Below are 22,092 nucleotides of genomic sequence, written 5' to 3'. Positions count from 1 at the left end.
CCCATACATTACTACGTAGCTAGAAAAGCACATTTACAGCGCGAGTCCCAGCTATTACTATTGTAGTTGAATATACTTTTAGCTGGAAAGATTAAAAATTCCCTGAAACAGCACATTTAACTTGGCAAGTTTTTCTAGTCATGTTTGAAACCTCGCTTGCTCATTAATTTGTAATTATAGCCTACTCTGTGGACGTTGATGCTAAATCACCAAAAGGCGACATTATCATTTTCTTAGAAAAGGCTGTCCAAGAGTGGGTTTATGCGAATGACAAAATGATTGGCTGTTTTCACTGGAGCACAGTTGTGAACTAGAAACTGGGGCCAATTCTGAATGGACCTTTTAGCCTGGTGATTTTTATTTTTTCATACAACAACAAAGAAATGGGAAGTAGAAACAAGTTTATATTTTACCAGCACACATGTATGCACAATCAACACCAACGGTAGCACACCTCCCCAGCCTGGTCTCAAATCCCCCTTTAAGGAAGAGCACAGGTCTCATGAACTTTAACCCCTCCCCCCAGCCGAAGTGTGACAGGAAGCTAACTGTGCTATTAAGGCATAGCCGAGCTGCTCGACCACTACGGGAGCTCTCCTGGGATATAACAAGGGCAGAAATGGCAGAGCGTTGAGCTTGAGAAGCGAAACGGCTCACGCGTTCACTTTTTATCCTCATGGATGAGAAGATAAAACACACGGAGCCATAAAAAAGAGGAGGAAAGGAAGCAGAGCAGAACTTTCCCGGCCTCTAATTGATCTCGTTTCTCTCCACAAATTAGCTGCCTTGAAAATGTGTTACTGCTCCCGTGCACTCCATTAAAAATAAATAAACGAATAAAATCCGCCTGTCCCGGAGTAAGCGATCTGCTGCAGACGAGCTCGCGGCTGCCAAAATTGCATCTCAGCAGCTGAGATACTGCCGCTGTAGCTGAAGCCGGAGTCTAAAGGGAGGACGCTGGAAATCGACCCTTTTTTTTTTTTTTTTTTTTTTTTTACGCCGGTGCAGTTTATTTCCAGAGCGGTTCAGATAAATGGTAATGATAAAATGAAACATTTACAAACAAGGGCTTTTCCTCCCATCAATATGAGGGCTCATAACATTTATCTGAAAGCCATTTCCCTGAGCCGTAATGTGAATGTAAGGATTAGAGAGTGACACTTCGGTGACTGAGGTGTCCTGAGAGCTGGGCTCGTCTGTGGTAGAATCTAAATCAATAGAGGGCATCAAGGAGAAGGGGGGCGGGGGGTTCTAAAATAATCCAAATGCTAATCTACACAGAAATTCCCAGCCCATGCAATCAAACGTCATGACCGACAGTGGGGATTACTGTAGATTTCATATAAACCCAAATAATCTTTTTCACAATTCTAATGAAATTTTAAAAATGCTAAAAATATAAAACTTCACCAGCATATGAGCTTCAGATATTTATTTAGTTCAATAAAATAATTTTAGTGCTATCACAGTGCTGTAACATGTATTAGATTACAGTAAGGTTATCAAGTTTATATTTAAGGAGGAATTCATTCATAATTCAAAATGCAACAGTATTTGATCGACTGATTTGTACTGAATCACTGAGAGCCTTAAACCCATTGAAATCCAGGTCTTCCTTGCTTCACAGGGGACTACAGGGCTCATCTGAGACTTATTAGCAGCATTTCCAAACTCCTGCTGCATTCAGAGGTCAGAGGTCAACACGCCATCCTTATTTTCTCATGCGATATAAGGTGCAAACTGAAATAGAGTTTTAACACTCTTTTTTATTATTGATGTTTTCACAGGTGTTCTTGATGTTTCAAAGAGGGAAAATAATGGTAGCACTTCTGGTTCCTTTTTCCATGGGAGAGCTTGGTGGAAAAGGTATTAGTCCCCTAAAAAAAATCTAACAAGGAAGTAGCCATTAGCTTTCAATTTCAGCCTAAATTGATCTTGTTTCCCTGTACAGAGTAATTGGCTAATTAGTGCAGTCCAAAATTATAAAAGAAGAGAAAAGCTGTTCAGCGAGCAGGAGAAAGGCTCGGGGCTGTGCAGGGTTTAAAGGGTCAGGGGTTCAGCTGTGGAATCAAAATGGAGTCCGTTTGGCCGGACTGTCAGTGGTGCCCCACTGCCTTTCTTCACCAGGCGGTCTCTTCCCCCTTCACCTGCCCGCGAGATGAATAATATCCTGATTCAGGTATGGGGAGGGTGGGGGGAGAGACCAGGCTGATACTCTGGTCTGTTGCACAAATGCTAATTTAATCAATGTGTTGTAAATCCAACTGTGTGCTGACTAATGTGCTGCTGCCCAGGGGTATTGGGACACAAATGCAAAGACACACGCGCATGCACTCACATACACTGACACACACATTCGTTCACATACACACGCACACACATGCATGCACACACATAAACGAATACATGATTCTCACATGCACAAACACCTATGCTTAGATGCACATACACACTAAAAGTACACACATACACAATGACACTCATATGTTTTGAAAAAGTACATGCATAGCAACATCCACACACTCAAACAGGTACATACAGTTTTCTCTTTAGTGTTCATATACGTGTGTATGTGCGCATGCACGCATCAGTCCATATTGCAATTCAGTTCACACTAGCAAGGCAAACACCTTAATGTAAAAAAAAACATAAATAATAAATAGAACAATAACAATAAAACAACGCAAACACAATCATAGCTGCTGCTAGTAATTTGCAATAATGTTATCATTTTGAAATCAAAAGGGAAAAGGGCAATAAAAGAACATAAAAGCAAAACAAGATCATTTTGATAAGTGGAAAACACTGTCTTGGAGACCTAAAATTGTTTGAGGTGTGAATGAAGAGCTTTTTGTGCATCTCTCTCTCTCTTTCTCTCTCTTTCTCAGAGCAGAGGTAGAGAGGCTGCTCCATCTCTTCGCACCAGCGTGTCAGCTCCTGACGTTGCCATGGCGACGGACTGTTGTCGTGGCAACCGCGGCAGATGGGGGAGGAAAGAAAACAAGAGCGCAGAAGAGGAAGAAGAAGAAGAAGAAAAAAAAAAAGAAAGGAGAAAAGATGAGAAGGAAAGAAGGCCGGAGTCTTTTTCTCATTAGGCGATAAAGAAACCGCAGTGCCAGTAATCTGTGCCCCTCCACTGCCTCTATCAGCTCAGAACATCAGCCCGCTTCCTTTAGGAGTAAATAGCAGAGAGCTGGTCCATTAGGTGCCATAATGACGGCCGTTTATTAATAGTCATGACTCTGATGAGCTTCAGTGCCGCTTTGATGGGCCAATTTGTGTCTCTTTTACAAAGACCGCTGGGGTCGGCTGTGCGGAGCAGACCGGTTCAAGGCGCAAACGCGGGGTCCTGCCCCAGTGCTCTGAAGTGGCATCATTCCTCCATCCCTTCATCATTTCATCGATCTGAAGAGATCGCTGATTGACTAGATGAGGTTTCTACCATGTTGCTTTCACCTGTCCATGCTGTATAGATCAGATGATTAAAGGTAAGGAGGACAAAATCTTTCAAATGATCATCAGTAGTTTAACCCCATTTCCAGTGGTGTGAATGCAGATAACCTGATTGATATAGCATCCCCTGGTGGGCAGGAGGGTAAACATCACCCAACCCCCCCAAAATAAATTTACTTTGGTAAGTGGATACCATATGTTAAACCAGGGAAGGAAAGGGAAAAAAATGCACCAAAAATGACTTCTGAGATTTCATATTTATAGTGAGTCCTACAGCTGTTTCTTTATTTTACCTGCTAGAAATCTCAGGTCTTCCATCTGTTTCTTTTTCCACAGTCACTCTTTTCCGTTCTGTCCACTGTTCCAGGAGTCAGTCACTTTTTGCTTACGACCCAGATAAGAGCACTTCAGTTAGCTGCCCAGGTGAGTTTGATTGCTTTTTGATTGTGGTCCCGCTGTGCTAAAAATTAATTAAATTGCAGCATAAATGAGGTCAGAGTCCATCAGGGGACAGGTTTGTTAACAAGATCAAAGAGATGTTTGGGGGGTGGGCGGGCAGGGAGCAGGGGGCAGGGCAGCAGGTGGGGGCCATCATGATGGTTCTAGTTAGACAGTTTAGCTCTTCCCTGTTTGAAGGGACTGGCAGAAAGTGGACAGTCATCCTCTGTGCATAGTTGAAGGTATTCTGGCCAGAGTGTCATTATGGATAGAAGGCCAAAGCTGAAGGTTGGAATGTAGCCAGGTCTCTCAAATTCTTCCTTGATCTGACTCACAGTCAGGTTAGCAGACAAATAACTGGTGCTCTTATTTAGTGCTTCAAAAGACTTATTTACTGATTTATTTCCATTCAAGTCCTTACTGTTCATGCACTCAGCCAGGTTAATGTACCACCAGGGTCTCTATCAGAGCACACATTTTAGACTCTGAGATACTAGATACTGCACAATTAATCATGAAAGGCCAAAATATCATTTACATTTTTAAGTTAGTATATGCTACATATTGAATTGTGTGTGTGTATATAGATATATAAGGGTTGTCAGCAGTAGCAGTAGCAGTAGTAGTAGCAGTAGCAGTAGCAGCAGTAGCAGTAGCAGCAGTAACAGTAGTAGCAGTAGTAGTAGCAGTAGCAGTAGCAGCAGCAGTAGTAGCAGTAGCAGCAGTAACAGTAGTAGCAGCAGTAGGAGCAGTGGTAGGATATGAGATACAGCAGAGAGCATGCTGGGACAGAGCTATTGTAAAAGCAGGTGCTGCGCTGATGGGACTGTATCGGGAGAGAGCGCTGGGGTTTGGAATCTCACTGCGCTGAATCAGGGAAACGTTAGCGCTGGCTGCGCCGCAGCGCGTCTGCTTTTTTTACGGCCAGGAAACAGACAGCATCACTCTGCACCACTGCTCCTCTCTCAAGAGCTGCTTACCCAGCAGCCATTAATCACCGCTCGTCCTCCGTCCCGCTATGGCTGCCTCACAAATGTTATTTTAACATGACCTTGCACAGGCGCACTGTCCACCTGCACCTCTGCTCTCCGCCGGGCTCCTGGTGTGGGAGGGTCCCGTTACGGTGTTGTGTCTTGGACCGCCCCGCACCCTCCGGAGATTTGCAGGTTCGGATCCTCTCCGTGCGCTCTGCAACCCTGCGGTGCTTCTGGCTTCCCGCATGGCTCAAGACATAAATCACACTCATTCACTCCTAAACATGTCCTGCTCTCTCCAGATTGAGGAATCAGGTGTGGAACGTGACACTCCTCAGTAATACCCCCCCGTTTCTTTCATTTTCTGGCACGGTCAGGGAGAGAGGGAGGGGGGGGGGGGGGGGGGGGGGGGAAACCTCCGGGGTGCCTGAGCACCTGCTCCTTTGATTTGTTTTAAAAAATAATAAGCTAAAATAATATTTGTATTATTAGTGTTGCTGTCATTACTGTTCATTCATTCATTTTGGCAAAATTTGTTCTGTACAATAACTGGGCGTCGTACAGTTTTTCTGAGTTGATTTGCCCTTTTCTCTCTCTGAGCACCTGCCCCTCAGAATGCCTCTCCACGGTGCCCCTGTTCATTTGTACAGATGATTCAATGAAATAGTGTCCACCATGCTCCACTCTGAAGCACACGCAATTCATGGCCTGTTCTCTTCAGTGAGCTTGCTCTGGCATGATTTGGAGGAGCAGGTTCTTCGCCCCATAATGTGGGGGGTCTGGCGGGGTGTGATGTGGGTGTCCGGGCCCCCGTGTGTGTGTGTGTGTGTGTGTGTGTGTGTTGCATAGAGGCAATAAGACCGCTGGAGCTTTGCTACGGGCTGCAGGGGAGAAAACGCATCTAATGGCCGCTATCGATCTGCGGACGTGCCCCCGTGACTGATGGAAGAATAAAAGCACCCTCTCTCTCTCCGCGGTCCAGGAAAGAGGCTGTCCTAATGACTGCCTGCTGGATTTTCATCACAGGGCACTTCTTCGGCTGTCAGTGCTGGCTCTAATTGCCGGGCAGAGAAACGGGGACGTCTTGCCGTCCTCCGGCGCTCAGCGCTTACCGAAGGTCCCGCGGGGATCCCGGGGTGCCAAAAAACGCGGAGTGCTTCGGTTTTACGGTAAAGCTGCAGCTTTGAGCTACTTCCACCGAAACGGCGGGCACAAAAACGTAATAGAGTAATAGAAAATAAATAATTCACCTCGCATTCGTACGAATCGAGTGGGTTTTATGGAACCGTCCTCTAATTAATGGTTAATGGAAAATGGATCTGATATTCTGGCCCAAACTGCCCCCTGCTCTCTGATGGAAACAGTGCATATTGCTTAATCATACTCAGCATACGCTGCTCATACAGATTAATCACACTAAGCACGCTGGCCACACAGCTTAATCATCTTTAACACAAGCCATGAACGTAGCCTAACACACTACGACCAGATTAACACACACATCGCCTGCAGTTTCGTCACACTTAGCACATACCGCGCACGTTTGAATCATTGCAAAGATTTAATTTGTTTTTGTTTTTGTTATATGCATCGAGAGAGGCCGAACCGTTCTTCTGCTGACTGTCAAATTGTCTCTTTGATCGTAAAATTCATTACAGTAGCTCCGGAATGGTCCCTGTGAGTACGTTTACAGTATAATCAACGGCAGAGCTGATTCGCTAACTTGCTGGGGTATTTTCTCAATTTATTGGCCTATTATGTTCTCATGATAGGCACAATTAAAATTAAATTAACAGTGTAACTTCTTTCATTTGGAACACCATTTCTTCCAGAAAAACAATGCACGCATTTAAGTGACCAGGCCCAGGTTAATGGCTCATTCATTTTGCTAATTGATAGCATCTGTAGTGCTCTGGTTGTCAGTGGGGTGTGTGAATATAAGAGTTGCAAAGGCAAGTCCTGTGGTTATGAACAGTTAGACTGGTACTGAATTCTACACTTTTGGTGGGAGGGGACGCAGGGAGGGCTACGCATTTTTGGTTGTATCACAGTAAGTCTGAACGGCAGTTTGTGACTGTGCTCTCTGAACATTCGTGACTACTCATCCCAAGCAGTCTTGCGGTTTTCAAGTGTGTATCAAGGAACATTACAAAATGAGAATGCATGATGCGAGCCATTCTGCCCACCATGGCTGCCATTTTATGTATTTAACTGCTATATCAATGTTTTTTTTTTTTTTGAGTGAGTGAGTGAGAAAATGAAAGAGAGAGAGAGTGAAAGATGGCCTTTGTCTCACAGCTATTCGTAAATATGTTACATTGGCCAGCCCTCTAGTGAACAACTACAGAAACACCCATGAACACACTGCCTATATTTAGGTAATATAGACATCACCAATATAGACAAAATCATTTCATATGGGGAAAACAACCCCATTTAAGGCAAATGCGTCTTGTTTGCTTTGATTGGCAGTACACACAAACCTAAAACAATAGCCCCTGTCACTCTTGAGCTGCTGCTGCCAGCCTGATGATTACCAGGCTCTCCATTTAGGAGACTGGAAGGGTGTGAAACTGACAATGTGTCATCTTTGGAAATCTGCGCATTTCAGCCTCCTTCTCCTGTCCCCCCAGCCATCGCCCAATCTGTCAAATGTTCTGTGTGGAATGTTTTCAGAGAACAAAGAATCATCTTTTGTTCTTTTCTCCACTTTCACATTGTGTCAAGGAATAATCCCGTTTTCAAGAAACCTCACAATTTTTGTATAAGAACCACTGTGCTCACACACTGTACAAACACACATACGCAAAGATGCACATATGCATGACCATACACATGCGCATTTACACACACACATACACGCAATCACATGCACATATGGACAGTCCCTTTTCAGGTTTGAAATGCATTTGTGCCAGTCTTCACAGCCATGTCATCCCACAAAGTTTAATAAAGTATAGCGCCATTTCTTTTTCTTTGTTTCAGTTTTCTTCACTTATCCTCTATTCTATGCTGCCACCTGCTGGCCATGTGTAAGAATACGTGCTAAACAATTCACTTGAACCGGTGGCTAGGGCAGAAAAGTAGTTCCCAGGCTTTCTGTGGGGAAAATAATGTTTAATAATGCACATTTACTCTGTTTTTACATCGTAAGTTACTCGGGATGTGAATGTCTAAAAAATGAATACATTAATTAGAATTAAAATGTTTAAACATATTTGAAAACCAGTATATATACTGGTGTCTAATTTGACAGATGTGAATGTCAATGGAAAGGGTATCAGGCTGACATGTTGCGTGTGTGTGTGTGTGCCTTGTGTCATTTTGTCACCTTTATTGTGGTCCATAATTTCAACCCACTGTATGGGAATCACTAGTCGAATACTGAATAAATACAACGATTTTGCATGTTAAATTTTGATGTGTTTATTTTTAAATACTCTTTGTATCAAATTAATATAAAAAGGAGAGATATGTTTAACATTCATTGAAAATATAGTACACTTAGCATAGTACAAAGCTGTAGGTCCTAAAATACACCTACATATTTACAGATGTGTTCTTGTACTATTATATATTTCACAAAAAATAAATTGACATATTAAATATTTTATATATTTTGCAATTGGATTATCACTTACATTTCTAACGTATGCATACGTGTTACATTGCCGGTGTCACAACTGCAGTGGAATGCTAAAGACTGAGATACAGGTAATGGGGCTGATCCACTCTTTGGTCTTTGAATTCTGTGCGAAAGGGGAATGCGGTTTCATGTCTCATCTTATTCTGAGGACCGAATACACCACATCAGCCTGTCCTTCCTGAAAACAGACACACAAAACAGTAAGGTCATGTGTTTAACACACGCATTTTAACTGGAATATTACTTTCCCAATAGGAACTCATAACACACGTTATGTTGTTCATGCAGTTCTGTATGCCGCATGCAGAGCACTGTATAATACTTACAGAGCCTGGTTCAGGATTTTGCCTTTTCTTCTGATCTATAAGGGTGAAACACCAATAAAGGAATCAGACAAAATCAAACCTTACAGTGAGGCATTAATATAATGAATGACCTATGGCAAGGCAAGATTTTTTTTTTATAGCACATTTCATTTAAAGTGACAATTCAATGTGCTTTACAAAGAACATAAAAGAACACGTGACTGCTCAAATTTATGTCTGAATCTATAATAACACCAAGATTCCTGGCTTGTTTTGGAGTCTTCGGAGAGGGAGTCCAGGTGGGCTTCCTTGGCACCAAAAACAATTACTTCAGTTTTATTTAATTTAAGGAAATTCTGGCACATACAATACTTTATTTGTATTATGCATTGAATCAGTGGGACTATAGTCGCTTGGTGAAAGACTGATATCATTTTGAGTATTATCCACATAGTTGCGGAAGGAGATTTTATTATTTCATATGATTTGGACTAGCGGGAGCATTCCAAATTGGGGTGGGAAATGGATATCCTTGGCCCCATATTGGGTGCCAAATTTATTTTTTAAATAATAGAAAAATAACTCATTACTAATATGAGAGATATTTACCTGTGCTAGAGCCTCCCAGTGAAATAGCAGAATAAAGGACTTCACTTCCAGCTGCTTTATCTGCATTGGGGTTGTCTGGTAAATAGGATTTAGTCACAGTGTAAGGTGCAGCAGCTCTGAATCCAGCTGTCTACTATTACTGTAATTATCCCCAATTAATAGATTAAAGATAACCAAGGGAACAAGTGACAAATCAGTCAGATTAAAATAAAGAGCTAGTTTACTACAAGTTATAACACTGAGATAAAGCATCACACAGCTTATCTAAAAATGTATGTTAACTACCTTAAGCACTACTGTACATCTAAAGTCATAAGAATGAAACAAGCTAAATCACAAAAAGAGGTAAATGAAAGAGAATATCAAACGATGGCTTGTCCGTTACAAAATATCCCAAAATACACTTGACACACACAGCCAGAAAAGAAAACAAAAGCAGAACCAGGACAAGCTCAGTTCAAGTAAAATGTGTAACAAACTAAACTAGCTCTCACTCCTGCATGTGTGCATGACTTTGGACTGTGAGAGGATTCAAGAATTTCCAGAGTAAACCCAGGTGGACTAAGGAGAGCAAGTGAACTCCACACAGAAAGGCCTTGGCTGGAATTTTAATCCAAGACCTTCTTCTATAAGGAGACAGTGCTATCCACTGCACCACTTGAACCACCACAATGCAGGAGGTTGAGAATATTTTTTATTACTTCAGATATAATGTTGTGCTACTTTGAAAGTTTATTCAGTGGAAAATGATTGAAATTTGTCTACAGTACATTTTCTTAGGAAGCGCAGTCCTACCTCCCTCTCCCTGTAAATCTGTGACCTCACAGTAGACAGCTTCGAATTTGGCGTGGGTGTGGTTCCCTGTTCCTGGTGATGCGGCCAGAGCTGTGGTTGACCAAGAGATGTAACCATGAGTCACAAGAGGTGATGAGGTGCTTGGTTGAGTGGTGGTGTGGCCCTGCAGTAGGAATGGCTAGGAGGTGGGAGTGTGTGAGTGTGTGTGTGAGTGTATGCAAACGTGTGAGAGTGTGTACAGTACCTGCAGCTGCTCTCCTCCTGTAGTAAAGCAGCAGTACACTGGTCAGCATCCCGACACACACCACTCCCACACACATCGCAACAATCATGGGCATGTTGTTCCCTTCTGAGAAACATAGGAATGCATTACATCACTGCTTCCCAAATTGTGTGGGAGGGACCAGCTGGAAAGTCATGGAAGGTCTGGGGGTGAGTTGTTGTGAGTTACACAGAAAAAGAAATGATTGCGTATCAGTCTTTCTGAACCAGGTGGCTGCAGGCCACAAGGAAGCCTCAAATAGCTGCTGGAGGACCATGACATTACAGAATATTATTGAAAACAACAGTCACAAAAAAAAAAAGTGATGAAAATGATAATATAAGAAAAATGGATAATTCTGGCCCATTGTTTCAGCTGTTATAATATTCCCTGATATGCCATGTCAAGTATTAATTATTTCCATCAGTGGGATATAGGGTCCAAATTTACAGAGGCCTCAACAGTTTTCCCATAAAGTTGGTGATTGTGTTATAAGTAACTTTTTCTTTAACCCAACTAGAACAGGCTAGACCCTGAAAAGCCAGGCCTAGCTCTTGATGTGATAAACCACATATCATTAGACTTCCTCCTGTTTGATGAGATTTGCCTTTGCAACAAGGCAAGTCTCACTTCACAAAAATACTTCTGATGCAACAATCAGAGCAAATTTGACATAGCTGTGTTGCTGTGCGGAGTCTGTGTGGAGCTGTCAAGGTAGGTGGAGCCTGTGTGTAGCCGTGATGGTGTGCAGAGTCCGTGTGTAGCTGTGATGGTGGGTGGAGCTTGTGTGTAGCTGTGATGGTGTGCGGAGTTCGTGTGTAGCTGTGTTGGTGTGCATAGTCCGTGTGTAGCTGTGATGGTGTGCGGAGTCCGTGTGTAGCTGTGATCGTGTGCGGAGTCTGTGTGTAGCTTTGATGGTGTGCGGAGTCCGTGTGTAGCTGTGATGGTGTGCAGAGTCCGTGTGTAGCTGTGATGGTGGGTGGAGCCTGTGTGTAGCTGTGATGGTGGGTGGAGCCTGTGTGTAGCCGTGTTGGTGTGCAGAGTCCGTGTGTAGCTGTGATGGTGTGCGGAGTCCGTGTGTAGCTGTGATGGTGTGCGGAGCCCATGTGTAGCTGTGATGGTGGGTGGAGCCTGTGTGTAGCTGTGATGGTGGGTGGAGCCTGTGTTCAGCTGTGATGGTGGTTGGAGCCTGTGTGTAGCAGTGAAGGTGGGTGGAGCCTGTGTGTAGCTGTGATGGTGGGTGGAGCCTGTGTGTAGCTGTGATGGTGTGCGGAGTTCATGTGTAGCTGTGATGGTGTTTAAAGTCTATGTGTAGCTGTGATGGTGTGCGGAGCCCATGTGTAGCTGTGATGGTGGGTGGAGCCTGTGTGTAGCTGTGATGGTGGGTGGAGCCTGTGTTCAGCTGTGATGGTGGTTGGAGCCTGTGTGTAGCAGTGAAGGTGGGTGGAGCCTGTGTGTAGCTGTGATGGTGGGTGGAGCCTGTGTGTAGCTGTGATGGTGGGCAGGGTGTTACCCGGCAGCAGAGTGAGATGCAGAGGGACCCGCGCTCTGAGCATGCTCTCTCTGAAGACGGCACACTCCCAGTGCAGCTGATCTTCGCTCAGCCTAGGCAGGGTCAGACTCAGGTTCCTCGCAGATGCACTCCACCCCAGGACCTGCTGTTTGACCAGAACTCCCCTGAGCCCCTCCATCCTCAGCCAGGCCAGGGTCAGCGTCTCAGTCACTTCCGACACCATGCAGTTCAACACCACTGGCTGATACCTGGACACACCACCAGGGGGCTCCGCTGATACTGAGAATCAGTCACCCAAAACGATAAGAAACCAGAAGCAGCACACTCAATTACACCCTACAGTCACATTTTAGATTTTATCACTGTTTTTTCACTATCACTAATATGATCACTAGCCACAGGATATAATTGCAATGTTGCTAAGAAAAATACAATATGAGAAGTCAATGGTGTCTGATACGAACAAGGGGGGAAAAGAAATCCCATGGTTTGCATTAGAAGGCAAAGATGACAGGTCCAAAAAAAAAAAAAAAAAAAAAATGTAAAGAGATCCCCATTCCTGCAATTTTGATTATTGGTGATTAACTTAAACTACAAACGAGATTAAATAATTATTATTTTTTTATATTTTCGTTATTATTATTTTGAAATAAGGCAACTATATCATGAGTGCATGATTTAAATCAATAATGGATACAGATTCTTAACATTGGTGTATGTTCGCATCAATTTAAAAGTTATGATGAGCAGCAACCTCAATATCCCCTTTATAATGATCATAAATATGTAATATATGTTTATGCCTTTAATAATTTTTCAGATACAGTGCATTTAAATGATAAAAAATTCAACATTTAAAACTTACCCTGAATATTTACCAGGGTCACTTTGGCAAAAACGTAATTACCAAGTTGACACGTGTATACGCCACCGTCTTCAAACTTGAGTGGAGCAATGCGGAGGGGGAAACGCTGTCCGTTGAAACCCAAAAAGGAGAACCTTTCTCTGTCGGTCTTCCTCTCGGTTTGAGCGGCCTGGCTCTTGCCAGTCGAAACCAGTGCTTCCGGGGTCATTGCGGGCCGCTGTTGCCGTGACCACGCGGCTCTCCCGTATGCACGGCTGGACTGGCAAGTCAGCTCCACTGCACTGCTGTTGGAGCTGCCTCTGTAGAGAGTGCTGGATCTTCCAAATGTATCTGCCCAAATGTCAAAACAACAGGAGAACCTCAGACAGGACACTACACTGCATTGTTACTTGTACTATGAAAGGTAATCACTGAACTCATGAAATCTTTGCTGTTTACAGACATGCACACACACACGTACACAAGTACGCACACAGAGACGTATACACACACATTATATATATATATATATATATATATATATACTGTATATATACACATATACATATACACACACACAAATACATGGTCACACGAATAATCTTTGAATGAATTAAAAATAAGCAACCATACCATGTACTTGTAAACTATAATAGCAACAAAGATTAAATCAGTCAGTTTTGCATCTTTTGTGAAGTTTTGGTGTGAGTATCAACAGGGCTGACTTCCTGTGATGCCCGTCAGAAAATCCCCCTATTTCGCTCTCAGTACCATGCCCGACTCTTACATTCGGTGACTGTTAATTCGCTTCTTGCAGTAAATAAAGGCTGTCCGTTTTCCCTCCTCACTCTGCAGATGTACTTCCCATTGCACTGTAGATTGGCATTGTGGATGATGATGTAAGCGGTGTTGTTGTAGAGCAGTGTGGTGTTGGCAGTGGGATCTCCTTCCTTCTCCCACTGCAGTGTGAAAGATTTCGGAAGATGGGAAATCTCACACCAACCGGGCACATCAAAACCCATTGGGTATTCTGAAAACGACGTGACTGTTGAAACAGAATCAACAATTGGAAAATTAACAGGGCATGCCTCCATAATTTTGTTTAGGGATTCCCCAGGTTCTAGGAAATATATAATAGTTCTGGATGCAATTAAAATCATTAATAAATGTTCAGTAAGGTGTTTTCTAATCATTGACACAATATTGGAACAATATTTATATAAAATACCAAAAAGAAAACTGGATAATTGAGATTAAATGCTATAAAATGTGGCATGTTTGAATTGAGTACTCTCAGAATAACTGCCAAATTAATAAATGTATCTATTTAATTTTATTAATCATTTATTTGAAGTAAATACATAAAAAATAAATTTATATTTTCTGACAAATTATCCAGAAAAACCCAGGTGGCCCACAGCAAATATGGACAAATATTTTCCCCTTTTAATGAATTTATATGTCCAAATATGAATAAAATACAGTACTTTAGATCTTTAATGGATCTGAGGCCAAAAAACTGTTTATATATGTTTAATTTGCTTTGTGGTCTCCAGGATTGCATTGCCAATATTGTATGATGTCTTATATAGATTCATGGCAAATAAATATGGTCAATAACTAAAATAATTCTATAAAACAATACTTCAAGATAAACCATACAATATTCACATATACTGTTGCATTCATACTACTGTAAGGACAAGCCTCCCACCAATGATTGCCAAACTTACTTTTTACTGCAAAGATTTCAAATTGCACGAGCAGAGCCAAAGCTGGTTGTGTTTGTTTGAAGGAATAAACTCCGGCATTCTGGAAATCCTTGGCCATTAAAATCTCAAAATAATTCCCTAGCCTAAAGCTCTGATGTTTTAGTATCCATAATGAGCGTTGAGAATGCATCGTCACTGTTGCTACCTGGATGTCAGTCAGCCCACCGTGGTGTGGCGTCCACTCCCAGCTAAATTCGGTCCCATTTATCAGTGGAGGTGCCGGTACAGTGAGAATGCCTGATTCCCCATCAATGAAATAGATATTCCCTCTCAAAACTGTAGAAAGAAAAGAGTTCAGTTTCTTCATTATGACATCCTAAATGGAGAAGTCAGTCATTCACTGGCTGGCTGTAAGAAGCCAGCCGCTGGTGGTTGTGCGCATTAACATTATTCTTAGAATCTCATTTCTCACCTATTGAAAGGTGACATACATTTAATGACAGTCAGCCTTTGTAAGAGACATTAACCACACGTCCTCTCATAAGACACAGACTGTATATTTAGGGCATTTTTAAGTACAGAATGAATGTCTTTTTGAATCCTGTACAGAAGCTTGTTATTTAGTTAAAGTTTTGTTCACATTTCGTTTTTTTTTTTTTTTTTTGGATACCATGGCTTGTGATCCTGATGACTGAATGCTATCATTCATAATCCTAAGATAATAAACAAAGAGTACTGCTTTGCCATCATCTTCAAGCAGAGATAATATGGCAGGGATTTCTATTGGTTTGATTTGTGACTTGCCCAAAATAATGGACAGTAACTCACCTTCAGCCGACACCTGGTGGCAGACCAGTAAAATCCAGAGAGGTACACACTGCTGTGTGGGTCCCACAGCACCGCAGTCCTTCACCATTGTACCCGTTGCCTAACTGACCACTTCTCAGCACTATTTTGGTGCAAGACCCAGCAGAAGAGAAAAGAAGGATGTGCCTGTGGTCTGAGGTCTGAAAAAATGAGTGTGTGTGTGTGTGCACACGTGCGTGCATGTCTGTGTGTACAGTATGTGTGTGTGTTGTTTGGAATTGTTAACTTCACTCATGCAGATGAAGGCAACCCCTGCACCTGCACCTAACCTTTAAAATGTCAGTTGAATTAGCATTCATACTGTCGATTAAACATTATGAAATTTTTTTCCAATCCATATGTGGTGTCTGAGAATTCAGCTGCTGTGTAAGTGGTATCTAGTTGCATTCCTTCTTGTAAAGTCAACTGTTCAAGATGTAGAATTGCCATGTTTGAATTACACTCAATTATGTTTCTTAAATAAGATTAAAAACATAGATCCATTAGTTCTGTAACTGTCTTGTTATTTGCATTCAAGAGGAAGTGTTCCATGGCAACTGAAAATCACAAGATTTCCGGTCACAGCGTGATGTGTCAAGCAAAGCCAAAAAGTTAACTTTTTATCTGATAATCTTTATGTAGCTGCCTGAAGTTGCATTGCAGATAAAACATGTTTCCTGCAGCATACTGGGGTATACTGAGGGCTGGTGTGGCACTGAGTGCCAGTGTGGTATACTGTGTGTGCGCTGATGTGGTATACTGAGTGCTGGTGTGGTATTGGGTGCTGGTGTGGTATTGGGTGCTGGTGTGGTACTGCGTGGTGGTGAAGGAGAAGACTAGGTTGGAAAGAGGAAGTTGAAGGAAGCCTTCATGGCTTTCACCAATACAGCAGTTTATGAGAGGAAAAGCAGCGGGCAGAAATGAATTTAAATAAAGCCCCTGAAACAGGAAGTTATTGAGACACAGTGTGTTTTACTTCTCTGAACCTTACCAGAAGACAGGCCACAGTGGGGTCCTTCAGATTACAACAGAAAAATGAGGACAACATTATGTGGGTTTCACACCCTGAGAATCCTCACTTTACTGCACAGTGATTTTTCATGCTCACTGTAGTGCCTTTGGATGCAGGAATCTTCTGGCATAATCTTTGATACCAAAATGGTAGGTTTCAGTTTTGATATTTAGGCGTCCTCAGGGATGCGTTTCTCTTGATGCTCAAGCTGGTGGCAGCACACTCTATCCTGGGTGCCCTAGGCACATCCAGTTTTTCATTGGTCCACCCAGAAATCACAGGTTCCTTCCCGGTCTGTGATCTAAAAGTCTCCCCCTCTCCAGCTACTAGGTACTTGATCACAACCACCCCGCGGTCCGATTGCCAATTTCTCCAGTACATCCATTATTGGAACTCTGCCATGCTGCCATTTGTGCACCTTTTATAGAATGCTGCCATTGCACGCTTTGCCAGTAGTGTTGCGTTTGGAAGACTGAAAATGAGACCAAAAAAATCACGTCCTGTTTTCAGTTGGTTGTGCATTTTCCAATTATGTCCACTAGAGGGGGTGCTTGATCAGGCTGTATGTGTTACTCTCTCCTCATTGGAGTGCTATTGGGTTTTTGGGGTAAATCCAGACCTGAAGTATTCAGACAAAGCTGGCCATCTTTTTGCACAGAAAAGCTGCCCCAAAACACATTAGACCCTGAGGAGCGGATAAGCAAAAGAAAATATCAGGCTTCACAGAACCGTCACACTATTAAAAACAATTAAGAAAGCAAGGCAACACCACACACAAATCTGCTGTCCTCTCCTCCTACATAGGCGATTTTAGCCTGCAGCTGTTGTGATGCAATCAGAAGCGGAATTGGCTACACCAGTGGCATCTGCCTGTTACAAATCATGCAATGAAATATCACAAACATCTGAAAACTGACTGTTTAAAGAGGACATGACACGCTAGATCTAATGCATTTTCAAACCGGAGCAGTACTGGTCCGAGGCAAAGGCAATGTAGGCACTTGTCTAGGGCAGCGACTTGCTAAGAGCAGCACAACATTTTTGTGTTGAGCTCCTTGTTCACTGTTTTCATTTTTACACGTGGAATTTGCATCATTTCTGAACGTGCAGCCTGCTTCTGTTTGGTCTGGCATTACGCAGAAAACATTCCTTTTTCAGCATGTTCCCGTTGTGTTTGCTGCTCTCATATCTTTTCAAAAGTGCCAAAAAGAGTTCTGTTTTCATGCGAGTAACCATTTTATGAAGATTAGGTGTCACTTATCTAAAATGGTGGAGCTAGTGATTGTGTTGCCCAGAGAATGGGAGGTTTCAGTCGGTTAGAGGGCCACGTTTCATCTCTATTGACCACCGCTGATCGATCAGGCGCCAGTGGACTACATGTGAAAGCCACATGCAGGACGAGATGTCTGCCTTCGACTCAACTCTACGCAAGCTGGGCTGCAGTCTGTGGCGTGAAATGAAGCAGCTGGTTTCGGAGGTGCACTGCGGAGGTCTACACTCTCTCGAATCGGCAGTGGTGTTTGCACATGAATGTGGCTATTGGTGCAGATAATTGGTCAAATTGCTATGTAATAAAAACAATTCACTAATTCTCATTATGGTTCATCACCCAGGCCTACTGTGCAATTAAGTGGACCTCAATGAGAAGTGCATCTAGGGGTGTTAAACTCAGGTTTTCATCTCAGGTTTTTGTGGCTCCCTTTCAATCAGTTCAGTCAATCTAGGCCTGATTGAAGTCTTGGGCTTCTCCCAGGATGCCACGGAATCATAGTTTATCAGCCCTATTAAAGGCGGAAGGGAAGCAGTGGGACAGTGGCCCATGGGGTGAGTCACATCATCCACAGAGACCTCTCTTTCATCTCTCTCTTTCAGACCTCTCTGTTTGCCCGTCAACCCACCGATTCAGGCTACAGTCACCAGGCTTGCAGCTAGCCCTCCACATATTCTGGACTGAAATATATATTTATACTCACAGTTTGGGTGCGGCTGAAAATAAGCCAACACCGAGGCCTGGACTGGGCCTGCAAACAAAGGCCTGCTAAGCTAGCTACCAGCATTAGCCTCACAGAGCACAGCCGGACTGATTCACCCTGCTGGAGTTAGGCAAAGCTTTCAGATGGAGAGATAATAATATTTCACTTTGTTTCCCAAGTCATTTACAGAGAACTTGCGGCTTCCTGGGAGATAAAGGGACAGAGGCGAGCGTGAAAAGCGATCAGTTCGCTCAGCCCCAGTGCTAAATCCCCAGCTCAAGCCTACGCGGTCTCCTTTGATCAGCTGGGTTGGCTGATGTTTGTTTTTTTCTCATTGATCCTGCCACAGCTCTGACTGCTGTGGCTGAATCCGGCATCTGGCTCTGTGTCTGTCTCTCACTGCCGCTGACTGTGTCTGTCTGTCACGGCCGCTGTTTGTAAATATGTGAGCAAAACTCAATATATGAAAACCAGCATGATCACCACGGACAACCACTCCTTAAATAAAACAATAAAAGCATATCTGAAGGACTTTGAAAATCATTAACCAAAAGTGAGCATTTCCAAAAAACTTCGTCAAATTAGTTCAATAAATACATTTCTCAGTTAAATTCAAGTTTTGAAAACCACATTTGGAATGTGGAATTTGATGGAATATTGCTTTCACTAGACTGTTGGCAAGACCTTTTAATCAACATTTTGTATGCTTTACTATTCTAAACATGATAAATAGTAATATGATTTATTTGATGCTCATTTCATGTATAAGTATGGCTTAGTGATTTATCACTGTGCTCCCTTGTTTGATTCAGTAGAGGAAATTGTCCAGGTTGATTCACAGCATTAAACCTCTACCATCTGCACACAAACTTATGGTGATGTACAATGTCGCTATTAAAATTGCTATAATTATTACTGTTCTATAAATGGATAAAGTGTAAATACTATGTGAAAAACTGTGTAAGCTGCTCTGGATAAGAGCATCTGCTAAATGGCTGTAATGCAATGTCATATATTATTATACTGTATATGTCGTTCCAGCTCTAGTGTTTGGAAGAGTGAATACAGAAAAAAGACTTTTTTGGCCCAGGAGTGGTTACTAACAGGGGAGTGTGCAGGCAGCAGCAGAGACACAATCAGGGAAACCTTTTTTCATAGACCCCGTCTAACGGCGTCTGCTGGAGGCACAGACATAATTAAAGGGAGGGAGGAAGACAAAGATCAGAAATGAATTGGATGGCCTCTCAAACACAGCGGACGGCAGGGAGCAGCTTTTCATTTCCTACCCTTCTTTATTTTGTGTTTTGATCTTTCAGGTTTCTGACGCTGTATTGGCAGGAGGTGTGGGAAAAGTGACTCAGAGGCGTTCTCCACAGTGGCTGAGAGCGCCGTCCACTTCCGGCACAGGTCCCATCGCTTTTTTGTTTATTTCAGAAATGAAGTCTGGCGCTCAGCTCTGCTGGGGTCTCTGATGGCTAGTTCAGACAGACCCTGCCTTGCAACCCACTCCCGATACGGCAAAAGGCTAGCTAAATTTTTGCTCTGGCAAGCGCATAATGAGCCAATAATTTCAATGTGCGCATTGTGTAATTGAATAGTTGATGAGTGTATTATTGAATTGCAGTTTATGTACATTATGTGTGTAGTCAAATCCTAGTTGGTGTGCATTGTGCATATAAATTGAATAATAGCTAATGCATGTTGCGTTTTTAATTGAATATCAGCTGACATGCATTATGTGTGAGGTTAGATTGTATTTGGTGTGCACTGCCTGTATTCACAGTTGATTTTTATGTTCAGACACAATGGAGGGTGACATTTTATAAATAAATAAATGTAAGAGCACAAACATTTCATTGTTCAGCTACCCTTGAAAACCACTGCCTGAGTTCTGCAGCAGAGCTCGTCCCGTTTACACAAGCCAAAAGAAGTGTCTCTATGACTCTGCTGGATTAAGATCAACTTCTGGCCAGAATCAAATGTGATTGGTCACTGGCCAGCAGGCGTGTGACAGGCGGAAAAGTGGTTGATGTGGCCTGTCACCAGCTGCTCTGCATTCACTCTGATCCAGGATCAGTTTCGCAGATGATCCCCCCCTCTCCTCTCGTTTCCCATAATATCTCCGGTCAGAAGAGAGAACACGCTTACCTCTTTCTGTCACTGCACAGGACAACAGCAATCAGACCAGAAGGGCCTTCAATCAATCACCGTATTGACAACCCAGTATCTTGGGTCAATAAGTCAGTGGGTAATCAGCCTATATTTCTCATATTTAGACATTTTTGTCTTTGCCAGCCAGACAAACTGTTTTCACCTCTTCAGAGACTTGAACACTGAGCCCAATAGGCTCAATCGCTCCCCCAGAATGCTGTGCAAAGGGCCCTTTCCCAAATAGCAAGCGTACAGTGGCGGCGTAGCGGCCTTTCATTGGCATGGCTGTCTCTCTGAGATCACTCTGGCAGTGCTTTGCTGGTGGATCACTGAGCTGAGGCCAACAGGATGAGGTTCTACTGAAAGAAAGCTAACTAGTTGCTACCTAATAGTAGCCCTTCCTCTTTTCTCATTGGATCAGGTCAGGGTTGTACTTTGTTAATCCCAGTTTCCTGACGCTCGGGTCATAGTATTTAATACATACACAAAATAGCATAATAGGCAAGCGTAGTCAAGGCTGGGTGTGTGAGATGTTTTTATTGCCACCACCCGTCCTGCTTCTGCATCACTTCCCCAGTTGTTAACCAGTTTTTTTTTTGGTCTGTTGCACCATCCACATCCCTTTCCCCTGAGCTCCATGTTAATGATCCTCTGCACCCCTTGCTAAACAGAATCACAGCCTATCCAAACTAAATGTGTTCTGACAGGGCCTTCATGTGACCCTTTTCCACACACATCCCTGCATCACCACCAGACGCGGTCCTCAGAAATGCTTCTTTGATTTTCTTCAGACCTTAAATTTCTAACCTTATCCGTCAGTCTCCTCATTCTCCGTCCTGCCAGTCTGCCATGTGGCATGCATTATTATTATTATAATAATTATTAGATTTCATGACTTTTGATTTTACTATAAATCTTTATTATTTATTTTTTATATCTTTATTATGACAGCCATTTCTGTTTTTCTCTTTATTAAAAAACATACTGATCATGTTGTCAATGAAAAAATGGAAAGATGTGCATTAAGTATGCAAATCCTAAACTGCAGTGCTCTGAACAAGGTGAATCTCATTAGAGAAAAAATGGGCCAGGACATCATTGAGGTGAAGTTTCAGAAGTCGGCTTGGTTGTAAAAAGATTATATAGAAAGGCAATAAATAATATGGCTGTTGAATAAGAACAGAGAGCACATTTGTCCCTAAAAACCCTGGAAAATGTTAATTCTGGAAAGTGATACAAAAGTCAAGGAAAAGAACAAGCGTTTCCACTGCCCTTGAAATATCCAAGTCAAAAGAAAATTTGATTTCATTTTATCATGAAATAAGTTCACATGTGTCAGTGTGCGTATATTTGTGACAGTACCATTATCCCAAAACTCCAGATTATCAGGAAGGAGTCAGAATACTAGTTTCAACCATATAAGGAAATAATTAATAACTAAATTTTTTTTTAATTAAATGTCTCTTCAATAAACATTAATGAACAAATGACTCTTCTGTTTCAATGAAAAGCTTTTTCCCCTCCATAATTTACAGTCCTTTTTTCTACTAAACAGCAAA

At 42.5% G+C, this 22,092-nt stretch overlaps 1 protein-coding gene and 1 long non-coding RNA gene across 3 annotated transcripts; one reads left to right on the top strand and one right to left on the bottom strand.

Annotated features, from left to right (window-relative positions):
• The first annotated feature begins 3,047 nt into the window (after positions 1-3,047).
• On the top strand, positions 3,048-19,925 carry LOC118214326. The gene is made up of 3 exons (XR_004762610.1): positions 3,048-3,488; positions 3,790-3,876; positions 19,699-19,925. It is a non-coding gene; the product is annotated as an uncharacterized LOC118214326 (long non-coding RNA).
• On the bottom strand, positions 8,276-15,586 carry LOC118214311. 2 transcript variants are annotated; one of them, XR_004762607.1, is made up of 10 exons: positions 15,380-15,586; positions 14,573-14,887; positions 13,627-13,884; positions 12,861-13,190; positions 11,817-12,274; positions 10,465-11,758; positions 10,221-10,310; positions 9,426-9,500; positions 8,838-8,872; positions 8,276-8,689 (listed from the first exon to the last, which is right to left on the bottom strand). XR_004762607.1 is itself a non-coding variant. In XM_035394198.1 (10 exons), exons 1-10 carry the CDS (start codon positions 15,465-15,467, stop codon positions 8,645-8,647), a joined length of 1,620 nt encoding a protein of 539 aa, XP_035250089.1. In that variant the 5' UTR covers positions 15,468-15,563; the 3' UTR covers positions 8,276-8,644. The 2 variants fall into 2 exon arrangements, 1 of the variants encoding a protein (XP_035250089.1); XM_035394198.1 differs by having other exon boundaries at positions 10,465-10,569; positions 11,996-12,274; positions 15,380-15,563.
• Positions 19,926-22,092: the final 2,167 nt, after the last annotated feature.

Source organism: Anguilla anguilla, chromosome 15 (genome assembly GCF_013347855.1).
Source record: "Anguilla anguilla isolate fAngAng1 chromosome 15, fAngAng1.pri, whole genome shotgun sequence".
Taxonomy (NCBI): Eukaryota; Metazoa; Chordata; class Actinopteri; order Anguilliformes; family Anguillidae; genus Anguilla; species Anguilla anguilla.
The sequence above is the reverse complement of the archived record's forward strand: the minus strand, read 5'-3'. Positions and strand labels throughout refer to the sequence as shown.